Here is a 26,196-nt window from a genome sequence, read left to right on the forward strand (position 1 = left end):
GTCCCGCAGGTAACCATGGAAATGGAACTTTATCCTTGGCGATGCTGGGAATGAAGAGAAAGTAAGAGAGATTAAAAAAGAGAGGTGAGGGGATAGAGAGAGAGTTAATACAGTACAGAAGGGGCGTGTGTGTGTGTGTGTGCTCTGCAATTTTGAGAACCAGACAGTCAGTGAATCACTTTAATCCCTTCAAACACTAACTCCCTGTCTCCAGTCAGTGTGTCTGTATTAACCCCTCTCTCTCAGTGCAGTGTTAATGTACTGGAGTGTCCAGTCAGAGTGTCTGTATGAACCCCTCTCTCTCAGTGCAGTGTTAATGTACTGGAGTGTCCAGTCAGTGTGTCTGTATGAACCCCTCTCTCTCAGTGCAGTGTTAATGTACTGGAGTGTCCAGTCAGTCAGTGTGTCTGTATGAACCCCTCTCTCTCAGTGCAGTGTTAATGTACTGGAGTGTCCAGTCAGTCAGTGTGTCTGTATGAACCCCTCTCTCTCAGTGCAGTGTTAATGTACTGGAGTGTCCAGTCAGTCAGTGTGTCTGTACTAACCCCTCTCTCTCAGTGCAGTGTTAATGTACTGGAGTGTCCAGTCAGTGTGTCTGTATGAACCCCTCTCTCTCAGTGCAGTGTTAATGTACTGGAGTGTCCAGTCAGTGTGTCTGTATTAACCCCTCTCTCTCAGTGCAGTGTTAATGTACTGCAGTGTCCAGTCAGAGTGTCTGTATGAACCCCTCTCTCTCAGTGCAGTGTTAATGTACTGGAGTGTCCAGTCAGTGTGTCTGTATGAACCCCTCTCTCTCAGTGCAGTGTTAATGTACTGGAGTGTCCAGTCAGTGTGTCTGTATGAACCCCTCTCTCTCAGTGCAGTGTTAATGTACTGGAGTGTCCAGTCAGTCAGTGTGTCTGTATGAACCCCTCTCTCTCAGTGCAGTGTTAATGTACTGGAGTGTCCAGTCAGTCAGTGTGTCTGTATGAACCCCTCTCTCTCAGTGCAGTGTTAATGTGCTGGAGTGTCCAGTCAGTCAGTGTGTCTGTATGAACCCCTCTCTCTCAGTGCAGTGTTAATGTACTGGAGTGTCCAGTCAGTCAGTGTGTCTGTATGAACCCTTCTCTCTCAGTGCAGTGTTAATGTACTGGAGTGTCCAGTCAGTCAGTGTGTCTGTATGAACGCCTCTCTCTCAGTGCAGTGTTAATGTACTGGAGTGTCCAGTCAGTCAGTGTGTCTGTATTAACCCCTCTCTCTCAGTGCAGTGTTAATGTACTGGAGTGTCCAGTCAGTCAGTGTGTCTGTATGAACCCCTCTCTCTCAGTGCAGTGTTAATGTACTGGAGTGTCCAGTCAGTGTGTCTGTATTAGCCCCACTCTCTCAGTGCAGTGTTAATGTACTGGAGTGTCCAGTCAGTCAGTGTGTCTGTATGAACCCCTCTCTCTCAGTGCAGTGTTAATGTACTGGAGTGTCCAGTCAGTCAGTGTGTCTGTATGAACCCCTCTCTCTCAGTGCAGTGTTAATGTACTGGAGTGTCCAGTCAGTGTGTCTGTACGAACCCCTCTCTCTCAGTGCAGTGTTAATGTACTGGAGTGTCCAGTCAGTCAGTGTGTCTGTACTAACCCCTCTCTCTCAGTGCAGTGTTAATGTACTGGAGTCTCCAGTCAGTGTGTCTGTATGAACCCCTCTCTCTCAGTGCAGTGTTAATGTACTGGAGTGTCCAGTCAGTGTGTCTGTATTAACCCCTCTCTCTCAGTGCAGTGTTAATGTACTGCAGTGTCCAGTCAGTCAGTGTGTCTGTATGAACCCCTCTCTCTCAGTGCAGTGTTAATGTACTGGAGTGTCCAGTCAGTCAGTGTGTCTGTATGAACCCCTCTCTCTCAGTGCAGTGTTAATGTACTGGAGTGTCCAGTCAGTCAGTGTGTCTGTATGAACCCCTCTCTCTCAGTGCAGTGTTAATGTACTGGAGTGTCCAGTCAGTCAGTGTGTCTGTATGAACCCCTCTCTCTCAGTGCAGTGTTAATGTACTGGAGTGTCCAGTCAGTCAGTGTGTCTGTATGAACCCCTCTCTCTCAGTGCAGTGTTAATGTACTGGAGTGTCCAGTCAGTCAGTGTGTCTGTATTAACCCCTCTCTCTCAGTGCAGTGTTAATGTACTGGAGTGTCCAGTCAGTCAGTGTGTCTGTATGAACCCCTCTCTCTCAGTGCAGTGTTAATGTACTGGAGTGTCCAGTCAGTCAGTGTGTCTGTATGAACGCCTCTCTCTCAGTGCAGTGTTAATGTACTGGAGTGTCCAGTCAGTCAGTGTGTCTGTATGAACCCCTCTCTCTCAGTGCAGTGTTAATGTACTGGAGTGTCCAGTCAGTGTGTCTGTACGAACCCCTCTCTCTCAGTGCAGTGTTAATGTACTGGAGTGTCCAGTCAGTCAGTGTGTCTGTATGAACGCCTCTCTCTCAGTGCAGTGTTAATGTCCTGGAGTGTCCAGTCAGTCAGTGTGTCTGTATGAACCCCTCTCTCTCAGTGCAGTGTTAATGTACTGGAGCGTCCAGTCAGTGTGTCTGTATGAACCCCTCTCTCTCAGTGCAGTGTTAATGTACTGGAGTGTCCAGTCAGTCAGTGTGTCTGTATGAACCCCTCTCTCTCAGTGCAGTGTTAATGTACTGGAGTGTCCAGTCAGTCAGTGTGTCTGTATGAACCCCTCTCTCTCAGTGCAGTGTTAATGTACTGGAGTGTCCAGTCAGTCAGTGTGTCTGTATGAACCCCTCTCTCTCAGTGCAGTGTTAATGTATTGGAGTGTCCAGTCAGTGTGTCTGTATGAACCCCTCTCTCTCAGTGCAGTGTTAATGTACTGGAGTGTCCAGTCAGTCAGTGTGTCTGTATTAACAGTGAGTCAGTGAGAGAGAGGTGAGAGAGAGGTGAGAGATTAGAGAGAGAGAGAGAGAGAGAGAGAGAGAGAGAGAGAACAGGGGCTGCAGCAGAACCTGGCCCTGCTGGAGCAGTACTGTCACACCTGGGCACCGCCAGCCCATCTGGACCCAGAACAGGGGCTGCAGCAGAACCTGGCCCTGCTGGAGCAGTACTGTCAGACCTGGGCACTGACAGTCAATCTGGACCCAGAACAGGGGCTGCAGCAGAACCTGGCCCTGCTGGAGCAGTACTGTCAGACCTGGGCACTGACAGTCAATCTGGACCCAGAGCAGGGGCTGCAGCAGAACCTGGCCCTGCTGGAGCAGTACTGTCACACCTGGGCGCTGACAGTCAATCTGGACCAGACCAGAGTTATGGTTTTCCAGAAGAAAGCCAGACCTCAGGGAAACAGGTACAAATTCACACTGAACAACAACACATTGGAGCACACATCCAGCTACACACATCTCGGTCTCACCATCAGCTCTTCTGAGAGTTTTGACCTGGCAGTGAAGGCACTGAGGGAGAAGGCACTCAGGGCTTTCTACACAATAAGAAGGAGGCTCTTCAACATCAACCCACCAACAAGGATCTGGCTCCAAATATTTCAAAGTGTAATCCAACCCATTGCCCTGTACGGCAGTGAAGTGTGGGGTCCCCTCACAGACCAGGAGTACACTCAATGGGACAAACACCCCACAGAAACTCTGCACATGGAGATCTGTAGAAACATCCTCCGTGTGCAGAGAAAGACACCTAACAACGGGTGCAGGGCCGAATTAGGCCAGTACCCACTATTGATAAACATACAGAACAGAATATTAAAGTATTGGCTACACCTAAAAAACAGCGACCAAAACTCCTACCACCACAAAGCCCTGCTGAGCCAAGAGCTGAGCCCAGAGAGGAGCCCCCTGAGCCAGCTGGTCCTGAGGCTCACCGACCTGAGCCACACCGACACTAACCAGCCTCAGGACAGCACTGCTAGAATCAAGCACAGCACAGATCACACAGCCATATCTCACACACTGGGACACACACAACACTACCTCACACACTGGGACACACACAGAGAGAGAAGCCCCCTGAGCCAGCTGGTCCTGAGGCTCACCGACCTGAGCCACACCGACACCAGCCAGCCTCAGGACAGCACTGCTAGAATCAAGCACATCACTGCACAGATCACACAGCAATATCTCACACACTGGGACACACACACACAAACACAACATAAACTGGAATGCTACAGAACCCTAAACAGACAATACACACTAGCCGAATATTTGACCAAGATAAGAAACAACAAACAGAAACAGACCCTGATGAAGTACAGGCTCAGTGACCACAGCCTGGCCATAGAAACTGGGCGACACAGGCAGAGCTGGCTGCCCAGAGAGGACAGGCTCAGTGACCACAGCCTGGACACAGACACTGGACACAGACAGACCTGGCTGCCCAGAGAGGACAGGCTTAGTGACCACAGCCTGGCCATAGAAACTGGGCGACACAGACAGACTGGCTGCCCAGAGAGGACAGGCTCAGTGACCACAGCCTGGACACAGACACTGGACACAGACAGACTGGCTGCCCAGAGAGGACAGGCTCAGTGACCACAGCCTGGACACAGACACTGGACACAGACAGACCTGGCTGCCCAGAGAGGACAGGCTCAGTGACCACAGCCTGGACACAGACACTGGACACAGACAGACCTGGCTGCCCAGAGAGTACAGGCTGTGCTCCCACTGCCAGCGGGGAGAAATAGAGACAGAGGTGCACTTCCTACTGCACTGTGACAGATACTCTGGGATTAGAGAAACATTCTTCCCCAGATTCAGAAATCTAATCCCAGAGTTCCCACACCTGCCAGAATCACAACGGGTCCCAGTCCTACTGGGAGAGGGAGGAGGGAACTCAGTGGAACTGGCAGCCCAGTATGTGATCTCCTGTCACAGCCTGAGGAACAGTGAGTCTGTCTCCCAATAATGCTCCTTCTGTCTACAGTATATGTCAATTTTTTATGATATGTCTCTGTTGTAAATGTCTGTAGATTTTATTTTACTTTTAGTTTTTGTTTTGTTCCATGTTAATTTTATTATTTTTATTTGCTTTGGCAACACTGATTGTACCCATCGGTCATGCTAATAAAGCACCTTGAACTGAATTGAATTGAATTGATAGAGAGAGAGAGGTGAGAGATTAGAGAGAGAGAGGTGAGAGATTAGAGACAGAGAGGTGAGAGATTAGAGAGACAGAGAGGTGAGAGATTAGAGAGATTAGAGAGAGAGAGGTGAGAGATAGAGAGAGAGAGGTGAGAGATTAGAGAGACAGAGAGATTAGAGAGATTAGAGAGAGAGAGGTGAGAGATAGAGAGAGAGGTGAGAGATAGAGAGAGAGAGGTGAGAGATTAGAGAGAGAGAGAGAGACAGAGAGGTGAGAGATTAGAGAGAGAGAGAGGTGAGAGATTAGATAGACAGAGAGGTGAGAGATTAGATAGAGAGGTGAGAGATAGAGAGAGGGGTGAGAGATAGAGAGACAGAGAGGTGAGAAATAGAGAGAGAGAGGTGAGAGATTAGACAGAGAGAGATGAGAGATTAGAGAGAGAGGTGAGAGATAGAGAGACAGAGAGGTGAGAGATAGAGAGAGAGGTGAGAGATTAGAGAGAGAGTTGAGAGATAGAGAGACAGAGAGGTGAGAGATAGAGAGAGGTGAGAGATTAGACAGAGAGAGATGAGAGATTAGATAGAGAGGTGAGAGATTAGAGAGAGAGAGGTGAGAGAGAGAGAGGTGAGAGATTAGAGAGAGAGAGAGGTGAGAGATTAGAGAGACAGAGGTGAGAGATTAGAGAGAGAGAGGTGAGAGATTAGAGAGAGAGAGATTAGAGAGAGAGAGGTGAGAGATTAGAGAGACAGAGAGGTGAGAGATAGAGAGAGACAGAGAGGTGAGAGATTAGAGAGAGAGAGGTGAGAGATTAGAGAGAGAGAGATTAGAGAGAGAGAGGTGAGAGATTAGAGAGAGAGAGGTGAGAGATAGAGAGAGACAGAGAGGTGAGAGATAGAGAGAGGTGAGAGATTAGATAGAGAGGTGAGAGATTAGAGAGAGAGAGGTGAGAGATTAGAGGGTGAGGTGAGAGATAGAGAGAGAGAGGTGAGAGATTAGAGAGAGAGAGGTGAGAGATTAGAGGGTGAGGTGAGAGGTGAGAGATTAGAGAGAGAGGTGAGAGATTAGAGGGTGAGGTGAGAGATAAAGAGAGGTGAGAGATAGAGAGAGAGGTGAGAGATAGAGAGAGAGACAGAGAGGTGAGAGATTAGAGAGAGAGAGGTGAGAGATAGAGAGAGAGAGGTGAGAGATTAGAGGGTGAGGTGAGAGATAGAGAGAGAGAGGTGAGAGATTAGAGAGAGAGAGGTGAGAGATTAGAGGGTGAGGTGAGAGATAGAGAGAGGTGAGAGATAGAGAGAGAGGTGAGAGATAGAGAGAGAGACAGAGAGGTGAGAGATTAGAGAGAGAGAGGTGAGAGACAGAGAGGTGAGAGATAGAGAGAGAGACAGAGAGGTGAGAGATTAGAGAGAGAGAGGTGAGAGAGAGGTGAGAGATTAGAGAGACAGAGAGGTGAGAGATAGAGAGAGAGGGGTGAGAGATTAGAGAGACAGAGAGGTGAGAGATAGAGAGAGAGAGGTGAGAGATTAGAGAGAGAGACAGAGAGGTGAGAGATTAGAGAGACAGAGAGGTGAGAGAGAGAGAGAGGTGAGAGATTAGAGAGAGAGGTGAGAGATAGAGAGAGACAGAGAGGTGAGAGATTAGAGAGACAGAGAGGTGAGAGATAGAGAGAGAGAAGAGAGTGTGGAGAGAGAGGAAAGAGGGAGGAGAGGAGGGGAGGATTAAGTGAGCAAGAGGAGAGGGAGAGAGGGAGGAGTAGATCTGTTCTTCTCAGTACAGTCTTCCCCAGTCCCTGAGCGACTGCAGCGTGGAGGAGAGAGATCTCGTCGCTCCTCGCTCTTCTTCATCCTTCCTCCTCCTCTGCTCCTGGGCTCTTCACCGTCGGGACTGGACCTCTGCTCCTCTGGTGCGTCTCTCTGTCTCCTCACTCCTCTCTCCAGCTCTGGACACCTCCTTCTCCTGCATCTCCTCCTCTCTCCCATCCTCCGATCACAGCGTCTCTCCATCTCTAAGCTCTCAACATTCGCCTTTCGCTACTTCAGTCTTCCCAGACGGAATGTCTTTTCTCCTCACACTCATCCTGTTGTTAATTCTGTCATTTCTCTGTCTCTACTGTGTTAACTCCTCTCTCTCAGTGCAGTGTTAATGTACTGGAGTGTCCAGTCAGTCAGTGTGTCTGTATGAACCCCTCTCTCTCAGTGCAGTGTTAATGTACTGGAGTGTCCAGTCAGTCAGTGTGTCTGTATTAACCTCTCTCTCTCAGTGCAGTGTTAATGTACTGGAGTGTCCAGTCAGTGTGTCTGTATTAACCCCTCTCTCTCAGTGCAGTGTTAATGTACTGGAGTGTCCAGTCAGTGTGTCTGTATTAACCCCTCTCTCTCAGTGCGGTGTTAATGTACTGGAGTGTCCAGTCAGTCAGTGTGTCTGTATGAACCCCTCTCTCTCAGTGCAGTGTTAATGTACTGGAGTGTCCAGTCAGTGTGTCCGTATGAACCCCTCTCTCTCAGTGCAGTGTTAATGTACTGGAGTGTCCAGTCAGTGTGTCTGTATGAACCCCTCTCTCTCAGTGCAGTGTTAATGTACTGGAGTGTCCAGTCAGTCAGTGTGTCTGTATGAACCCCTCTCTCTCAGTGCAGTGTTAATGTACAGGAGTGTCCAGAGCTTATTGTCCCCAGTGATGGGTGCAGTATGTGGAATTTTTTATCCTCATTAGAAATGAGTCACTCTGAGTCTCGCTCTCTGCTTCTGGGATGTTGAGCTGGAGCCCATTGTTGATGTGAGGCTCTGTGTCAGGTTGACAGGTTGAGCTCTGCTGCGATTGGTTGGCCGTAGCAGATAAGAAGCATGACTGACGGCAAGGACGGCCAATCACTGGACCTGGGTTTGTCGAGGGTGGAGCTCCGGGTGTCCTGCCAGTTCCTATTGGCTCGAGAGACGCTGGCGAAGCCCAACCCCTGCGTCATTGTGAAGGTGCAGAGCGAAGGAGGCTGGGTGGAGGTGAGCCCCGCCCTCTCAACCAAACTTGTGCCCCCCTCTCCTGCTCTGCACACTATGAGAGGAGCCCCCCAACTCTCTCTCTCTGTCTCTCTCTGTGTGTGTGTGTGTGTGCGCCCCCAGGCCGGCCGGACGGAGGTGGTGCGCTCCAGCGTGTCCCCCCAGTTCTCTAGCGCCCTCTGCCTGCAGTACCTGTTCCAGGAGGTGCAGCCGCTGGAGCTGCAGGTGTTCGACGCCCAGGGGGACGTGGGCGCGGAGCCCCAGGTCCGCGAGGACGACCACCTGGGCACGGCGCAGTGCACGCTGGGACAGGTACCGCCAGCCCGCCGCCGCCGCCGCCGCCGCCGGGCCGGGAGCCCCCCGCCCACGCCCTGACCCCCCTCTCTCTCCGCCTCTGTCCCAGGTGGTGTCTCAGAAGAGAGTCACCAGGCCCCTGCTCCTGAGGAACGGCAAGCCGGCGGGGAGGGCCACCATGACGGTACGGGGGGGGGGGGCTTCCTGAGCACGTTCTCCTCACCGCGGTCAGGGGCTCGGGGGTTGTGGAGAGAGCTCCCCCTGCTGGCAGACCGTGTGTGCCGCGGTCAGGGGCTCGGGGGTTGTGGATTGTGGAGAGATCTCCCCCTGCTGGCAGACCGTGTGCGCCGCGGTCAGGGGCTCGGGGGTTGTGGTTTGTGGCGAGATCTCCCCCTGCTGGCAGACGGTGTGCGCCGCGGTCAGGGGCTCAGGGGTTGTGGACGAGATCTCCCCCTGCTGGCAGACGGTGTGCGCCGCGGTCAGGGGTTCGGGGGTTGTGGAGAGATCTCCCCCTGCTGGCAGACCGTGTGCGCCGCGGTCAGGGGCTCAGGGGTTGTGGAGAGATCTCCCCCTGCTGGCAGATGGTGTGGGCCACGGTCAGGGGTTCGGGGGTTGTGGAGAGAGCTCCCCCTGCTGGCAGACCGTGTGCACTGCGGTCAGGGGCTCGGGGGTTGTGGATTGTGGAGAGATCTCCCCCTGCTGACAGACGGTGTGTGCCGCGGTCAGGGGCTCAGGGGTTGTGGAGAGATCTCCCCCTGCTGGTAGACTGTGTGCGCCGCGGTCAGGGGCTCAGGGGTTGTGGAGAGATCTCCCCCTGCTGGCAGACGGTGTGCGCCGCGGTCAGGGGTTCGGGGGTTGTGGACGAGATCTCCCCCTGCTGGCAGACCGTGTGCACTGCGGTCAGGGGCTCGGGGGTTGTGGATTGTGGAGAGATCTCCCCCTGCTGGCAGACCGTGTGCACTGCGGTCAGGGGCTCGGGGGTTGTGGATTGTGGAGAGAGCTCCCCCTTCTGGCAGACCGTGTGCGCCGCGGTCAGGGGCTCAGGGGTTGTGGAGAGATCTCCCCCTGCTGGCAGACCGTGTACGCCGCGGTCAGGGGCTCAGGGGTTGTGGAGAGATCTCCCCCTGCTGGCAGACCGTGTGCGCCGCGGTCAGGGGCTCGGGGGTTGTGGAGAGATCTCCCCCTGCTGGCAGATGGTGTGGGCCACGGTCAGGGGTTCGGGGGTTGTGGAGAGAGCTCCCCCTGCTGGCAGACCGTGTGCACTGCGGTCAGGGGCTCGGGGGTTGTGGATTGTGGAGAGATCTCCCCCTGCTGACAGACGGTGTGTGCCGCGGTCAGGGGCTCAGGGGTTGTGGAGAGATCTCCCCCTGCTGGTAGACTGTGTGCGCCGCGGTCAGGGGCTCAGGGGTTGTGGAGAGATCTCCCCCTGCTGGCAGACCGTGTGCGCCGCGGTCAGGGGCTCAGGGGTTGTGGAGAGATCTCCCCCTGCTGGCAGACCGTGTACGCCGTGGTCAGGGGCTCAGGGGTTGTGGAGAGATCTCCCCCTGCTGGCAGACCGTGTGCGCCGCGGTCAGGGGCTCAGGGGTTGTGGAGAGATCTCCCCCTGCTGGCAGACCGTGTACGCCGCGGTCAGGGGCTCAGGGGTTGTGGAGAGATCTCCCCCTGCTGGCAGACTGTGTGCGCCGCGGTCAGGGGCTCGGGGGTTGTGGAGAGATCTCCCCCTGCTGGCAGACGGTGTGGGCCGCGGTCAGGGGTTCGGGGGTTGTGGAGAGAGCTCCCCCTGCTGGTAGACCGTGTGCACTGCGGTCAGGGGCTCGGGGGTTGTGGATTGTGGAGAGAGCTCCCCCTGCTGGCAAACCGTGTACGCCGCGGTCAGGGGCTCAGGGGTTGTGGACGAGATCTCCCCCTGCTGGCAGACGGTGTACCGTGTTCAGATTGAAACAGGTTCTGTTGTGCTGTTGTCTGTCTGTCAGGTCACAGCTGAAGAGGTTTCCGGCACCAATGAGTTTGTGGAGCTGCAGTTCAGAGCCCTGAAACTGGACAACAAGGTGAGACAGAGAGAGAGACCGGTACACAGAGAGGGGAAGGGAGTGAGAGAGACAGGGAGGCATGGAGAGGGAGAGAACACAGCTGTGATACAGCGCTCAGTAACTTCACACCCACAGCTACTGAAACTAGGGACTGAACACAGCTGTGATACAGCGCTCAGTAACTTCACACCCACAGTTAATGAAACTAGTGGCTGAGCACAGCTGGCACAATTAAGAAACAGATCTGATCTATAAAAGTGTGGACCCCCTCCCCCACGCAGGCACTTAAGAGCTGAAAACAGTTCAGCAGAAAAATCCAATTATGCTCAGTTCAATTACCGGCAGTAATGAGCCTCAGCCCCTCGCCAGTGGCCCTGAGACTCCCGGAGCCAGATGGCGCCGCCGCTGACTCATCGCCCGTGTGAGCGCTCCGGTGGAGCCGCCGATGGCGACGGGGATGATGATGATGACGAGGGAGTCTCCCTCCTGTGGTCCGCTGTCTCCCTCCCTCCCTCTTCATCCGCCCTCCTCCTCCACAGGACCTCTTCAGCAAGTCCGATCCCTTCCTGGAGATCTACAAGCTGCACAGCGACCAGACCGAGCAGCTGGTGAAGCGCACAGAGGTGAGACAGCTCCAGGACGGAGGTGAGACAGGTGCACAGAAGTGAGACAGGCGCACAGAGGTGAGACAGCTCCAGGACAGAGGTGAGACAGGCACACAGAGGAGAGACAGGTGCACAGAGCTGAGACAGCTTAAGGTCAGAGGTGAGACAGGCGCATTGAGGCAAGACAGATCAAGGACGGAAGTGAGACAGGCACACAGAGGTGAGACAGCTCAAGGACAGAGGTGAGACAGGGGCACAGAGGTGAGACAGCTCCAGGACGGAGGTGAGACAGGCGGACAGAGGTGAGACAGCTCCAGGACGGAGGTGAGACAGGTGCACAGAGGTGAGACAGCTCCAGGACAGAGGTGAGACAGGCACACAGAGGAGAGACAGGTCCACATTGCTGAGACAGCTTAAGGTCAGAGGTGAGACAGGCACATTGAGGCAAGACAGTTCAAGGACGGAAGTGAGACAGGCACACAGAGGTGAGACAGCTCAAGGACAGAGGTGAGACAGGGGCACAGAGGTGAGACAGCTCAAGGATGGAGGTGAGACAGGCGGACAGAGGTGAGACAGTTTAAGGACAGAGGTGACAGAGGTGCACAGAGGTGAGACAGCTCAAGGATGGAGGTGAGACAGGCGCACAGAGGTGAGACAGTTTAAGGACAGAGGTGACAGAGGTGCACAGAGGTGAGACAGCTCAAAGACAGAGGTGACAGGCACACAGAGGTGAGACAGGTGCACAGAGCTGAAACAGATTAAGGACGGAGGTGAGACAGGTGCACGTAAGTGATACAGCTCAAGGAGAGAGGTGAGACAGGTGCACAGAGGTAAGACAGCTCAAGGACAGAGGTGAGACAGGCACACAGAGGTGAGACAGCTCAAGGACAGGTGAGACAGCTCAAGCACAGGGGTCGTGAGTCTCTCTCACTGTGCGGTGTTGGTTGCAGGTGGTGAAGAATGATCTCAGCCCCCAGTGGGAGCCCTTCACTGTGTCCCTACACTCCCTCTGCAGTGGTGACCCCCAGAGGAGGCTGAGGGTACTGCGTCACAGAGAGACGGGAGGGGAAGGGACAAGTGGGACACAGGGAGGGGTGTGGGGAAGGAGCCAGAGATCCCTAACCCAGAGACAGAGAGGGGAGAGAGTGGGAGTGGGAGAGGGGAGAGAGTGGGAGTGGGAGGGGAGAGAGAGTGGGGAAGGAGAGGAGAGGGGAAGAAGAGTGGGAGTGTGGAGAGAGAGTGGGAGTGGGAGTGGGAGTGGGAGAGGGGAGAGGGGAGAGGGGAGAGAGTGAGAGTGTGAGTGGGGAAGGAGAGGAGAGGGGAAGGAGAGTGGGAGTGGGGGAGGGGAGAGGGGAGAGAGTGGGAGTGGGAGTGGGGGAGGGGGAAGGGGAGGGGAGAGGGGAGAGGGTGTGAGTGGGGAAGGAGAGGAGTGGGGGAGGGGAGAGGGGAGAGAGTGGGAGTGGGAGTGGGAGTGGGGGAGGGGAGAGGGGAGAGAGTGGGAGTGGGGAAGGAGAGGAGAGGGGAAGGAGAGTGGGAGTGGGGGAGGGGAGAGGGGAGAGAGTGGGAGTGGGAGTGGGGAAGGAGAGGAGAGTGGGGGAGGGGAGAGGGGAGAGAGTGGGAGAGGGGAAGGAGAGTGGGAGTGGGGGAAGGGAGAGGGGAAGGAGAGTGGGAGTGGGGGAGGGGAGAGGGGAGAGAGTGGGAGTGGGAGGGGGGAAGGAGAGGGGAGAGAGTGGGAGTGGGGAAGGAGAGGAGAGGGGAAGGAGAGTGGGAGTGGGGGAGGGGAGAGGGGAGAGAGTGGGAGTGGGAGTGGGGAAGGAGAGGAGAGTGGGGGAGGGGAGAGGGGAGAGAGTGGGAGAGGGGAAGGAGAGTGGGAGTGGGGGAAGGGAGAGGGGAAGGAGAGTGGGAGTGGGGGAGGGGAGAGGGGAGAGAGTGGGAGTGGGAGGGGGGAAGGAGAGGGGAGAGAGTGGGAGTGGGGGAGGGGAGAGGGGAGAGAGTGGGAGTGGGAGTGGGGAAGGAGAGGAGAGGGGAAGGAGAGTGGGAGTGGGGGAGGGGAGAGGGGAGAGAGTGGGAGTGGGGGAGGGGGAGGGGAGAGGGGAGAGAGTGGGAGTGGGAGTGGGGAAGGAGAGCAGAGGGGAAGGAGAGTGGGAGTGGGGGAGGGGAGAGAGTGTGAGTGGGAGTGGGGAAGGAGAGGAGAGGGGAAGGAGAGTGGGAGTGGGGGAGGGGAGAGGGGAGAGAGTGGGAGTGGGGGAGGGGGAGGGGAGAGGGGAGAGAGTGGGAGTGGGAGTGGGGAAGGAGAGCAGAGGGGAAGGAGAGTGGGAGTGGGGGAGGGGAGAGAGTGTGAGTGGGAGTGGGGAAGGAGAGGCGAGGGGAAGGAGAGTGGGAGTGGGGGAGGGGAGAGGGGAGAGCGTGGGAGTGGGAGAGGAGACGGAGCAGACACTGAGGACGGTGTGTGTGTGTGGACTCTTTCTCTCCTCCCAGCTGGCAGTGTTTGATTTTGACTCCAGCGGGAGACACGACTTCATCGGAGAGGCGTTCACAGCCCTCGCTGACCTGCAGGGCGGCGGCAGAGGGGGAGAGGTGAGTCACTCAGTTCCTCTGTCTCACACCTAGACCTCGTCTCACACTGTCTCACTGCAAAACCCCTCTGCACGTCTGGGTCTGTGACTCTGTCTGTCTCACACCTAGACCTCGTTTCACACTGTCTCACTGCAAAACCCCTCTGCACGTCTGGGTCTGTGACTCTGTCTCAATGTCTTTCTGTCTCAGTGTCTCAGTGTGTGTCTCTGTCTGTGACTCTGTCTCTCTGTTACAGTGTCTCTCTGTCTCAGTGTCTCTGTGTGTGTCTCTGTCTGTGACTCGGTCTCAATGTCTCAGTGTCTCTCTGTGTGTCTCTGTCTGTGACTCTGTCTCAATGTCTCTCTGTCTCAGTGTCTCTGTGTGTGTCTCTGTCTCAATGTCTCTCTGTCTCAGTGTCTATCTCTGTCTGTGACTCTGTCTGTCTCTGTGTCTCTCTCTGTCTGTGACTCTGCCTGTCCCAGGCTCTCTCTGTCCTTCCTCACTCAAGTCTGTCTCTCCACAGGTGACCCTTGACTGTATTAATCCCAAATACAAAGCCAAGAGGAGAAACTACAAGAACTCAGGTCGAATCGTGGTGACAAAGTGCCGGGTGAGTGTGTGTGTGTGTGTGTGTGTGTGTGTGTGTGTGTCTACTCTCTCTCCTGGACTGCATCATGAGTGTGTGTGTGTCTGCTCTCTCTCCTGGACTACATCATGAGTGTGTGTGTGTCTACTCTCTCTCCTGGACTGCATCATGAGTGTGTGTGTGTCTACTCTCTCTCCTGGACTACATCATGAGTGTGTGTGTGTCTACTCTCTCTCCTGGACTGCATCATGAGTGTGTGTGTGTCTACTCTCTCTCCTGGACTACATCATGAGTGTGTGTGTGTGTGTGTGTGTCTACTCTCTCTCCTGGACTACATCATGAGTGTGTGTGTGTCTGCTCTCTCTCCTGGACTACATCATGAGTGTGTGTGTGTGTGTGTGTGTGTGTGTGTGTGTGTGTCTACTCTCTCTCCTGGACTGCATCATGAGTGTGTGTGTGTCTACTCTCTCCTGGACTGCATCATGAGTGTGTGTGTGTGTCTACTCTCTCTCCTGGACTGCATCATGAGTGTGTGTGTGTCTGCTCTCTCTCCTGGACTACATCATGAGTGTGTGTGTGTCTACTCTCTCTCCTGGACTGCATCATGAGTGTGTGTGTGTCTACTCTCTCTCCTGGACTACATCATGAGTGTGTGTGTGTCTACTCTCTCTCCTGGACTGCATCATGAGTGTGTGTGTGTCTACTCTCTCTCCTGGACTACATCATGAGTGTGTGTGTGTGTGTGTGTGTGTCTACTCTCTCTCCTGGACTGCATCATGAGTGTGTGTGTGTCTACTCTCTCTCCTGGACTACATCATGAGTGTGTGTGTGTCTGCTCTCTCTCCTGGACTACATCATGAGTGTGTGTGTGTGTGTGTGTGTGTGTGTGTGTGTGTGTGTGTCTACTCTCTCTCCTGGACTGCATCATGAGTGTGTGTGTGTCTACTCTCTCTCCTGGACTACATCATGAGTGTGTGTGTGTGTCTGCTCTCTCTCCTGGACTACATCATGAGTGTGTGTGTGTGTGTGTGTGTCTACTCTCTCTCCTGGACTGCATCATGAGTGTGTGTGTGTCTACTCTCTCTCCTGGACTACATCATGAGTGTGTGTGTGTGTGTGTGTCTACTCTCTCTCCTGGACTGCATCATGAGTGTGTGTGTGTCTACTCTCTCTCCTGGACTACATCATGAGTGTGTGTGTGTCTACTCTCTCTCCTGGACTACATCATGAGTGTGTGTGTGTCTACTCTCTCTCCTGGACTGCATCATGAGTGTGTGTGTGTCTACTCTCTCTCCTGGACTACATCATGAGTGTGTGTGTGTGTGTGTGTGTGTGTGTCTACTCTCTCTCCTGGACTGCATCATGAGTGTGTGTGTGTCTACTCTCTCTCCTGGACTGCATCATGAGTGTGTGTGTGTGTCTACTCTCTCTCCTGGACTGCATCATGAGTGTGTGTGTGTGTCTACTCTCTCTCCTGGACTACATCATGAGTGTGTGTGTGTCTACTCTCTCTCCTGGACTACATCATGAGTGTGTGTGTGTCTACTCTCTCTCTCCTGGACTACATCATGAGTGTGTGTGTGTGTCTACTCTCTCTCCTGGACTACATCATGAGTGTGTGTGTGTGTCTACTCTCTCTCCTGGACTACATCATGAGTGTGTGTGTGTCTACTCTCTCTCCTGGACTGCATCATGAGTGTGTGTGTGTCTACTCTCTCTCCTGGACTACATCATGAGTGTGTGTGTGTCTACTCTCTCTCCTGGACTACATCATGAGTGTGTGTGTGTCTACTCTCTCTCCTGGACTACATCATGAGTGTGTGTGTGTCTACCTGTGTGTGTTTCAGACTGAGAAGGTCTACTGCCTCTCCTGGACTACATCATGAGTGTGTGTGTGTGTTTATCTGTGTGTGTTTTAGACTGAGAAGGTCTACTCTTTCCTGGACTACATCATGAGTATGTGTGTGTCTACCTGTGTGTGTTTCAGACTGAGAAGGTCTACTATCTCTCCTGGACTACATCATGAGTGTGTGTGTGTCTACCTGTGTGTGTTTCAGACTGAGAAGGTCTACTGTCTCTCCTGGACTACATCATGAGTGTGTGTGTGTCTACCTGTGTGTGTTTCAGACTGAGAAGGTCTACACTTTCCTGGACTACATCATGAGTGTGTGTGTGTCTACCTGTGTGTGTTTCAGACTGAGAAGGTCTACTGTCTCTCCTGGACTACATCATGAGTGTGTGTGTGTCTACCTGTGTGTGTTTCAGACTGAGAAGGTCTACTCTTTCCTGGACTACATCACGAGTGTGTGTGTGTGTCTATCTGTGTGTGTTTCAGACTGAGAAGGTCTACTGTCTCTCCTGGACTACATCATGAGTGTGTGTGTGTCTACCTGTGTGTGTTTCAGACTGAGAAGGTCTACTGTCTCTCCTGGACTACATCATGAGTGTGTGTGTGTCTACCTGTGTGTGTTTCAGACTGAGAAGGTCTACTCTTTCCTGGACTACATCACGAGTGTGTGTGTGTGTCTATCTGTGTGTGTTTCAGACTGAGAAGGTCTACTGTCTCTCCTGGACTACATCATGAGTGTGTGTGTGTCTACCTGTGTGTGTTTCAGACTGAGAAGTTCTACTTCTCTAGTCTCTAGAGTCTCTCCTGGACTACATCATGAGTGTGTGTGTGTCTACCTGTGTGTGTTTCAGACTGAGAAGCTCTACTCTTTCCTGGACTACATCACGAGTGTGTGTGTGTGTCTACCTGTGTGTGTTTCAGACTGAGAAGGTCTACTCTTTCCTGGACTACATCACGAGTGTGTGTGTGTGTCTATCTGTGTGTGTTTCAGACTGAGAAGGTCTACTCTTTCCTGGACTACATCACGAGTGTGTGTGTGTGTGTCTTTCTGTGTGTGTTTCAGACTGAGAAGGTCTACTCTTTCCTGGACTACATCATGAGTGTGTGTGTGTCTACCTGTGTGTGTTTCAGACTGAGAAGGTCTACTCTTTCCTGGACTACATCATGAGTGTGTGTGTGTCTACCTGTGTGTGTTTCAGACTGAGAAGGTCTACTCTTTCCTGGACTACATCACGAGTGTGTGTGTGTGTGTCTTTCTGTGTGTGTTTCAGACTGAGAAGGTCTACTCTTTCCTGGACTACATCATGAGTGTGTGTGTGTCTACCTGTGTGTGTTTCAGACTGAGAAGGTCTACTCTTTCCTGGACTACATCATGAGTGTGTGTGTGTCTACCTGTGTGTGTTTCAGACTGAGAAGGTCTACTCTTTCCTGGACTACATCACGAGTGTGTGTGTGTGTGTCTTTCTGTGTGTGTTTCAGACTGAGAAGGTCTACTCTTTCCTGGACTACATCATGAGTGTGTGTGTGTCTACCTGTGTGTGTTTCAGACTGAGAAGGTCTACTCTTTCCTGGACTACATCACGAGTGTGTGTGTGTGTCTACCTGTGTGTGTTTCAGACTGAGAAGGTCTACTCTTTCCTGGACTACATCACGAGTGTGTGTGTGTGTCTTTCTGTGTGTGTTTCAGACTGAGAAGGTCTACTGTCTCTCCTGGACTACATCACGAGTGTGTGTGTGTGTCTTTCTGTGTGTGTTTCAGACTGAGAAGGTCTACTGTCTCTCCTGGACTACATCATGAGTGTGTGTGTGTCTACCTGTGTGTGTTTCAGACTGAGAAGGTCTACTCTTTCCTGGACTACATCATGAGTGTGTGTGTGTCTACCTGTGTGTGTTTCAGACTGAGAAGGTCTACACTTTCCTGGACTACATCTTGGGCGGCTGTCAGATTCATTTCTCGGTGAGTTGCTGCTGGTGGTTATTCATGCCCTGGGACATGGCCAGCGGCAGGTTTTGTAAGCCAGCCATTCCAGCGCTGTAAGTGTTAAAGACTGCATTCCTGCTCTGCCACAACAGGAGTAAAACTGGTATCAGTCAGAGGAGAATTCCTTCTTTCCTCTCTGTCGCTCTCTGTCCTTCTCTCTCTAATTCAATCTCAAACAGCCTTATTGGCGTGTCCAGGGAACCGCAGTGTGGCCAGAGCAGATAAAACTAACACATCGTAGACGGCTGAGGAGGGAGCTGCAAGGGAACAGGTGAAGGTGTATTCCATGCTGAAAGGAAACCAAGACAGACAATTTTCATTTTAGCATGGAATACAGGTCATCTTCAGACAATTAAACTTCAGACTCATTCACTCACAACATACAACACGGATATTAATGAGACAAGCTCACTGTTCCTCAGGCTGTGACAGGAGATCACACACTGTATTATTATTATTGAGAGACAGGCTCACTGTCTGTTCCTCAGGCTGTGACAGGAGATCACACACTGTATTATTATTATTGAGAGACAGGCTCACTGTTCCTCACGCTGTGACAGGAGATCACACACTGTGTTATTATTATTGAGAGACAGGCTCACTGTCTGTTCCTCAGGCTGTGACAGGAGATCACACACTGTATTATTATTATTGAGAGACAGGCTCACTGTCTGTTCCTCAGGCTGTGACAGGAGATCACACACTGTATTATTATTATTGAGAGACAGACTCACTGTCTGTTCCTCAGGCTGTGACAGGAGATCACACACTGTATTATTATTATTGAGAGACAGGCTCACTGTCTGTTCCTCAGGCTGTGACAGGAGATCACACACTGTATTATTATTATTGAGAGACAGGCTCGCTGTCTGTTCCTCAGGCTGTGACAGGAGATCACACACTGTATTATTATTATTGAGAGACAGGCTCACTGTCTGTTCCTCAGGCTGTGACAGGAGATCACACACTGTATTATTATTATTGAGAGACAGGCTCATTGTTCCTCAGGCTGTGACAGGAAATCACACACTGTATAATTATTATTGAGAGACAGACTCACTGTCTGTTCCTCAGGCTGTGACAGGAGATCACACACTGTATTATTATTATTGAGAGACAGGCTCACTGTCTGTTCCTCAGGCTGTGACAGGAGATCACACACTGTATTATTATTATTGAGAGACAGGCTCGCTGTCTGTTCCTCAGGCTGTGACAGGAGATCACACACTGTATTATTATTATTGAGAGACAGGCTCACTGTCTGTTCCTCAGGCTGTGACAGGAGATCACACACTGTATTATTATTATTGAGAGACAGGCTCACTGTCTGTTCCTCAGGCTGTGACAGGAGATCACACACTGTATTATTATTATTGAGAGAGGCTCACTGTCTGTTCCTCAGGCTGTGACAGGAGATCACACACTGTATTATTATTATTGAGAGACAAGCTCACTGTCTGTTCCTCAGGCTGTGACAGGAGATCACACACTGTATTATTATTATTGAGAGACAGGCTCATTGTTCCTCAGGCTGTGACAGGAAATCACACACTGTATAATTATTATTGAGAGACAGACTCACTGTCTGTTCCTCAGGCTGTGACAGGAGATCACACACTGTATTATTATTATTGAGAGACAGGCTCACTGTCTGTTCCTCAGGCTGTGACAGGAGATCACACACTGTATTATTATTATTGAGAGAGGCTCACTGTCTGTTCCTCAGGCTGTGATAGGAGATCACACACTGTATTATTATTATTGAGAGACAGGCTCACTGTCTGTTCCTCAGGCTGTGACAGGAGATCACACACTGTATTATTATTATTGAGAGACAGGCTCATTGTTCCTCAGGCTGTGACAGGAAATCACACACTGTATAATTATTATTGAGAGACAGACTCACTGTCTGTTCCTCAGGCTGTGACAGGAGATCACACACTGTATTATTATTATTGAGAGACAGGCTCACTGTCTGTTCCTCAGGCTGTGACAGGAGATCACACACTGTATTATTATTATTGAGAGACAGGCTCGCTGTCTGTTCCTCAGGCTGTGACAGGAGATCACACACTGTATTATTATTATTGAGAGACAGGCTCACTGTCTGTTCCTCAGGCTGTGACAGGAGATCACACACTGTATTATTATTATTGAGAGACAGGCTCGCTGTCTGTTCCTCAGGCTGTGACAGGAGATCACACACTGTATTATTATTATTGAGAGACAGGCTCACTGTCTGTTCCTCAGGCTGTGCCAGGAGACCACACACTGTGTTATTATTATTGAGAGACAGGCTCACTGCTCCTCAGGCTGTGACAGGAGATCACACACTGCATTATTACTAAGAGACAGGCTCACTGTCTGTTCCTCAGGCTGTGATAGGAGATCACACACTGTATTATTATTATTGAGAGACAGACTCACTGTTCCTCAGGCTGTGACAGGAGATCAAACACTGTATTATTATTATTGAGAGACAAGCTCACTGTTCCTCAGGCTGTGACAGGAGATCACACACTGTATTATTATTATTGAGAGACAAGCTCACTGTTCCTCAAGCTGTGACAGGAGATCAAACACTGTATTATTATTATTGAGAGACAAGCTCACTGTTCCTCAGGCTGTGACAGGAGATCACACACTGTATTATTATTATTGAGAGACAAGCTCACTGTCTGTTCCTCAGGCTGTGACAGGAGATCACACACTGTATTATTATTATTGAGAGACAGGCTCACTGTCTGTTCCTCAGGCTGTGACAGGAGATCACACTCTGTATTATTATTATTGAGAGACAGGCTCACTGTCTGTTCCTTAGGCTGTGACAGGAGATCACACACTGTATTATTATTATTGAGAGACAGGCTCACTGTTCCTCAGGCTGTGACAGGAGATCACACACTGTATTATTATTATTGAGAGACAGGCTCACTGTTCCTCAGGCTGTGACAGGAGATCACACACTGTATAATTATTATTGAGAGACAGGCTCTGTCTACAGTCATACTGGGCTGCCAGTTCCACCGAGTTCCCTCCTCCCTCTCCCAGTAGGATTGGGACCCGTTGTGATTCTGGCAGGTGTGGGAACTCTGGGACTAGATTTCTGAGTTTAGGGAAGAATGTTTCTCTAATCCCAGAGTATCTGTCAAAGTGCAGTAGGAAGTGCACCTCTGTCTCTATTTCTCCCCGCTGGCAGTGGGAGCACAGCCTGTCCTCTCTGGACAGTCAGGTCTGTCTGTGTCCAGTGTCTGTGTCCAGGCTGTGGCCACTGAGCCTGTCCTCTCTGGACAGCCAGATCTGCCTGTTTCCAGTTTCTGTGTCCAGGCTGTGGTCACTGAGCCTGTCCTCTCTGGACAGCCAGGTCTGTCTGTCTCTCTGTCCTGCACTCTGTCTCTCTCTCCCACTTTGTTGGTCATCCCTCTTTCTCAGGTAGCGATTGACTTCACGGCATCCAACGGCGATCCCCAGAGCCACTCCTCCCTCCACTTCATCGACCAATCACAGCCCAACGAATATGTCAAGGCCCTGTCAGCGGTGGCCGAGGTGTGCCAGGACTACGACAGGTACTGTGACATCATCAGGCTGAGGCAGTCCGCCAGGCTGACATCATCACACAGCAGCTCGAGCAGGGAGCTGCGTCAGCAGGCGTAGGCTGCAAAGCAACAAGTCACGGTTTATTCCAGGCTGAACGTTTCAGGTGAAGAAGATCAAAACATTGTGTGTCTTTTCTTCTCTTTTCAGCATGGAGTAAGCCTGTGCTTGTTCCATCATCACAGAGTGCCTGGTTGCAGCTAAGATAGGCTTTATTCCTAAAGAGCAGACTTGTATTTATAAACCCAGACAATTTCTTGTAGTCTGCTGTGGATAAGACTCTGTCTCTCACTGCTGTGGATAAGACTGTTGTCTCTCACAATGCGGGGGATAAGACTGTCTGTCTCTCTCACTGCTGTGGATAAGACTGTCTGTCTCTCACGCTGTGGTGGATAAGACTGTCTGTCTCTCACATTGCTGTGGATAAGACTGTCTGTCTCTCACGCTGTGGTGGATAATACTGTCTCTCACACTGCTGTGGATAAGACTGTCTCTCACGCTGCAGTGGTTAAGACTGTCTCTCACACTGCGGTGGATAAGACTGTCTCTCATTCTCACTGCTGTGGATAAGACTGTCTGTCTCTCACATTGCTGTGGATAAGACTGTCTGTCTCTCACACTGCGGTGGATAAGACTGTCTCTCATTCTCACTGCTGTGGATAAGACTGTCTGTCTCTCACATTGCTGTGGATAAGACTGTCTGTCTCTCACAATGCGGTGGATAAGACTGTCTGTTTCTCACACTGCTGTGGATAAGACTGTCTCTCACACTGCAGTGGATAAGACTGTCTCTCTCACTGCTGTGGATAAGACTGTCTGTCTCTCACGCTGCGGTGGATAAGACTGTCTGTCTCTCATTCTCACTGCTGTGGATAAGACTGTCTGTCTCTCACACTGCGGTGGATAAGACTGTCTGTCTCTCTCACTGCTGTGGATAAGACTGTTGTCTCTCACGCTGCGGTGGATAAGACTGTCTGTCTCTCACACTGCTGTGGATAAGACTGTCTGTCTCTCACGCTGCGGTGGATAAGACTGTCTGTCTCTCATTCTCACTGCTGTGGATAAGACTCACACTACATGAGAGTGTTGATCTAATTAAACCTTTTTCTTTTCAATGAACTCCAGTGACAAGTCATTCCCTGCCTTCGGATTTGGAGCCCGGATACCCCCCAACTACGAGGTGACACTGATATAGTGGTATTATTGAATACAGTAATACCAGTCATGACAATACGCTTACAATTATACAGTATAGTATTAACAGCACTGACACAGGGGTTACAGGAATACCAGTACTGACACAGGGGTTACAGGAATACCAGTACTGACATAAGAATTACAAAAATACAGGAATACATTAATTCTAGTAATGACAATGGGGTTACACTGATACAGAAATGCCAATGCTGACATACTGTACACATTTACAATATTAATAAAGTAATGCTGTTATTGCTGATAGATGTACAATCATGAATGTTACTGCTAATAGATTCACTTTCATTACTGTTACTGCTAATACTCTCAGTATCACAGCTGTTACTGTTACCGATAACAGTAACTGCTGTTACTGATACTACTGTTACTGATACCAGTATCACTACTTTTACTGCTAATACTCTCAATACCACTGCTCTTACTGTTACTGCTAATACTGTCGATATCACTTCTGTTACTGATACTGATAAACTCTCAATATGACTAATTTTAAAGTTACTGCTAATACTCCCAATATCACTACTGTTACTGCTAATATTCTTAGTATCACTATTGTTACTGCTAATACTCCCAATATCACTGCTGTTACTGATAATATTCTTAGTATCACTATTGTTACTGCTTATACTCCCAATATCACTGTTACTGATAATATTCTTAGTATCACTATTGTAACTGCTAATACTCCCAATATCACTACTGTTACTGCTAATACTCTCAATATCACTACTGTTACTGATAATATTCTTAGTATCACTACTGTTACTGCTGAAACTTAGTGTGACTACTGTTACAAATACTACTGATACTCTCAATATCACTGCTGTTACTGCTGCTGCTGTTTCTGTTACTGCTGACACAGAGAAACGTTCTTCTCCCACTAATGAAAGTGATTCTCACTGTGAACTCGTTGCAGGTGTCACATGACTTCCCCCTGAACTTCAACCCAGACAACCCTGAGTGCGAAGGTACAGCAGTATTAAACAATGTGCAACGCACTTCTGTACAGTGATAACAGCCTTCCGAAGGCCAGACACGTATATGAACTATGTCAGACGGCATTAAAAATGAGCCTCTTCATTGTTTATAGATTCATGTCCTCCATGAGTGCAGTGTTTCAAAGGTGTTACCTATTTTATTAACCCCTCTCTCTCAGGGCAGTGTTAATGTACTGGAGTGTCCAGTCAGTCAGTGTGTCTGTATGAACCCCTCTCTCTCAGTGCAGTGTTAATGTACTGGAGTGTCCAGTCAGTCAGTGTGTCTGTATTAACCCCTCTCTCTCAGTGCAGTGTTAATGTACTGGAGTGTCCAGTCAGTGTGTCTGTATTAACCCCTCTCTCTCAGTGCAGTGTTAATGTACTGGAGTGTCCAGTCAGTGTGTCTGTATGAACCCCTCTCTCTCAGTGCAGTGTTAATGTACTGGAGTGTCCAGTCAGTCAGTGTGTCTGTATGAACCCCTCTCTCTCAGTGCAGTGTTAATGTACTGGAGTGTCCAGTTAGTGTGTCTGTATGAACCCCTCTCTCTCAGTGCAGTGTTAATGTACTGGAGTGTCCAGTCAGTCAGTGTGTCTGTATGAACCCCTCTCTCTCAGTGCAGTCTTAATGTACTGGAGTGTCCAGTCAGTGTGTCTGTATTAACCCCTCTCTCTCAGTGCAGTGTTAATGTACTGGAGTGTCCAGTTAGTGTGTCTGTATGAACCCCTCTCTCTCTGTGCAGTGTTAATGTACTGGAGTGTCCAGTCAGTCAGTGTGTCTGTATGAACCCCTCTCTCTCAGTAGAGTGTTAATGTACTGGAGTGTCCAGTCAGTGTGTCTGTATTAACCCCTCTCTCTCAGTGCAGTGTTAATGTACTGGAGTGTCCAGTCAGTCAGTGTGTCTGTATGAACCCCTCTCTCTCAGTGCAGTGTTAATGTACTGGAGTGTCCAGTCAGTGTGTCTGTATGAACCCCTCTCTCTCAGTGCAGTGTTAATGTACTGGAGTCCAGTCAGTCAGTGTGTCTGTATTAACCCCTCTCTCTCAGTGCAGTGTTAATGTATTGGAGTGTCCAGTAATGGTGTCTGTATTAACCCCTGTCTCTTTCATTTTCTCAGGTATTCAGGGGGTGATTGAGGCTTATCAGCAGTGCCTGCCTCTAGTCCAGCTCTATGGCCCGACTAATGTTGCTCCCATCATCACTCGCATCGCTCAGTTGGCACAAGAGGAACTGAAAACTATGACTGCCAAAGTGAGAGACTGGACACTCCAGTACATTAACACTGCACTGAGAGAGAGGGGTTCATACAGACACACTGACTGACTGGACACTCCAGTGCATTAACACTGCACTGAGAGAGAGGGGTTCATACAGACACACTGACTGACTGGACACTCCAGTACATTAACACTGCACTGAGAGAGAGGGGTTCATACAGACACACTGACTGACTGGACACTCCAGTACATTAACACTGCACTGAGAGAGAGGGGTTCATACAGACACACTGACTGGACACTCCAGTACATTAACACTGCACTGAGAGAGAGGGGTTCATACAGACACACTGACTGGACACTCCAGTACATTAACACTGCACTGAGAGAGAGGGGTTAATACAGACACACTGACTGACTGGACACTCCAGTACATTAACACTGCACTGAGAGAGAGGGGTTCATACAGACACACTGACTGGACACTCCAGGACGTTGACATATTGCCTCTCCCTCTCCATTCCTCCCTGTGTGTGTGTGAGAGCAGCAGTACTATATTCTCCTGATCCTCACTGACGGGACGGTCAGTGACCTTGCTGAGACCCGGGAGGCCATCGTGCGGGCGTCTGCGCTCCCGATGTCAGTGGTCATCGTGGGCGTGGGCTTTGCCGATTTCTCAGAGATGCGGGCACTGGACGGCGACGATGGCAGTCTGCTGACCAGTGGGGGCCGCAGTGCCGAGCGGGACATTGTGCAGTTCGTGCCCTTCAGGGACTTTAAACACGTGAGTCTGTCACTGTGACTGTGTGTCTCTCTCTCTGATTGTCACTGTGACTGTGTGCCTCTCTCTCAGTCTGTCACTGTGACTGTGTGTCTCTCTCTGTCTGTCACTGTGATTGTGTGCCTCTCTCTCTGTCTGTCACTGTGACTGTGTGTCTCTCTCTGTCTGTCACTGTGATTGTGTGCCTCTCTCTCTGTCTGTCACTGTGATTGTGTGCCTCTCTCTCTGTCTGTCACTGTGACTGTGTGCCTCTCTCAGTCTGTCACTGTGACTGTGTGTCTCTCTCTGAGTGTCACTGTGACTGTGTGCCTCTCTCTGTCTGTCACTGTGACTGTGTGTGCCTCTCTCAGTCTGTCACTGTAACTGTGTGCCTCTCTCTCTGAGTGTAACTGTGACTGTGTGCCTCTCTCTCTGTCTGTCACTGTGACTGTGTGCCTCTCTCTGAGTGTCACTGTGACTGTGTGCCTCTCT

At 51.0% G+C, this 26,196-nt stretch overlaps 1 protein-coding gene across 1 annotated transcript; it reads left to right on the top strand.

Annotated features, from left to right (window-relative positions):
- Window positions 1–7,846: 7,846 nt before the first annotated feature.
- LOC148808877 (copine-6-like) lies at window positions 7,847–25,728 on the top strand (the record flags this gene model as incomplete). Its single annotated transcript, XM_088909356.1, has 14 exons — window positions 7,847–8,042; window positions 8,163–8,351; window positions 8,443–8,517; window positions 10,307–10,381; window positions 10,903–10,986; window positions 11,919–12,008; window positions 13,447–13,545; window positions 14,048–14,134; window positions 17,857–17,916; window positions 21,373–21,506; window positions 22,660–22,714; window positions 23,669–23,720; window positions 24,845–24,978; window positions 25,492–25,728. Coding segments are annotated over exons 1-14 (1,524 nt in total), but the record flags the coding sequence as incomplete, so codon positions are not given.
- Between the last annotated feature and the right edge of the window lie 468 nt (window positions 25,729–26,196).

This window comes from Atractosteus spatula, unplaced genomic scaffold (assembly GCF_055471065.1).
Source record: "Atractosteus spatula isolate fAtrSpa1 unplaced genomic scaffold, fAtrSpa1.hap1 Scaffold_189, whole genome shotgun sequence".
NCBI classification, from domain to species: Eukaryota; Metazoa; Chordata; class Actinopteri; order Semionotiformes; family Lepisosteidae; genus Atractosteus; species Atractosteus spatula.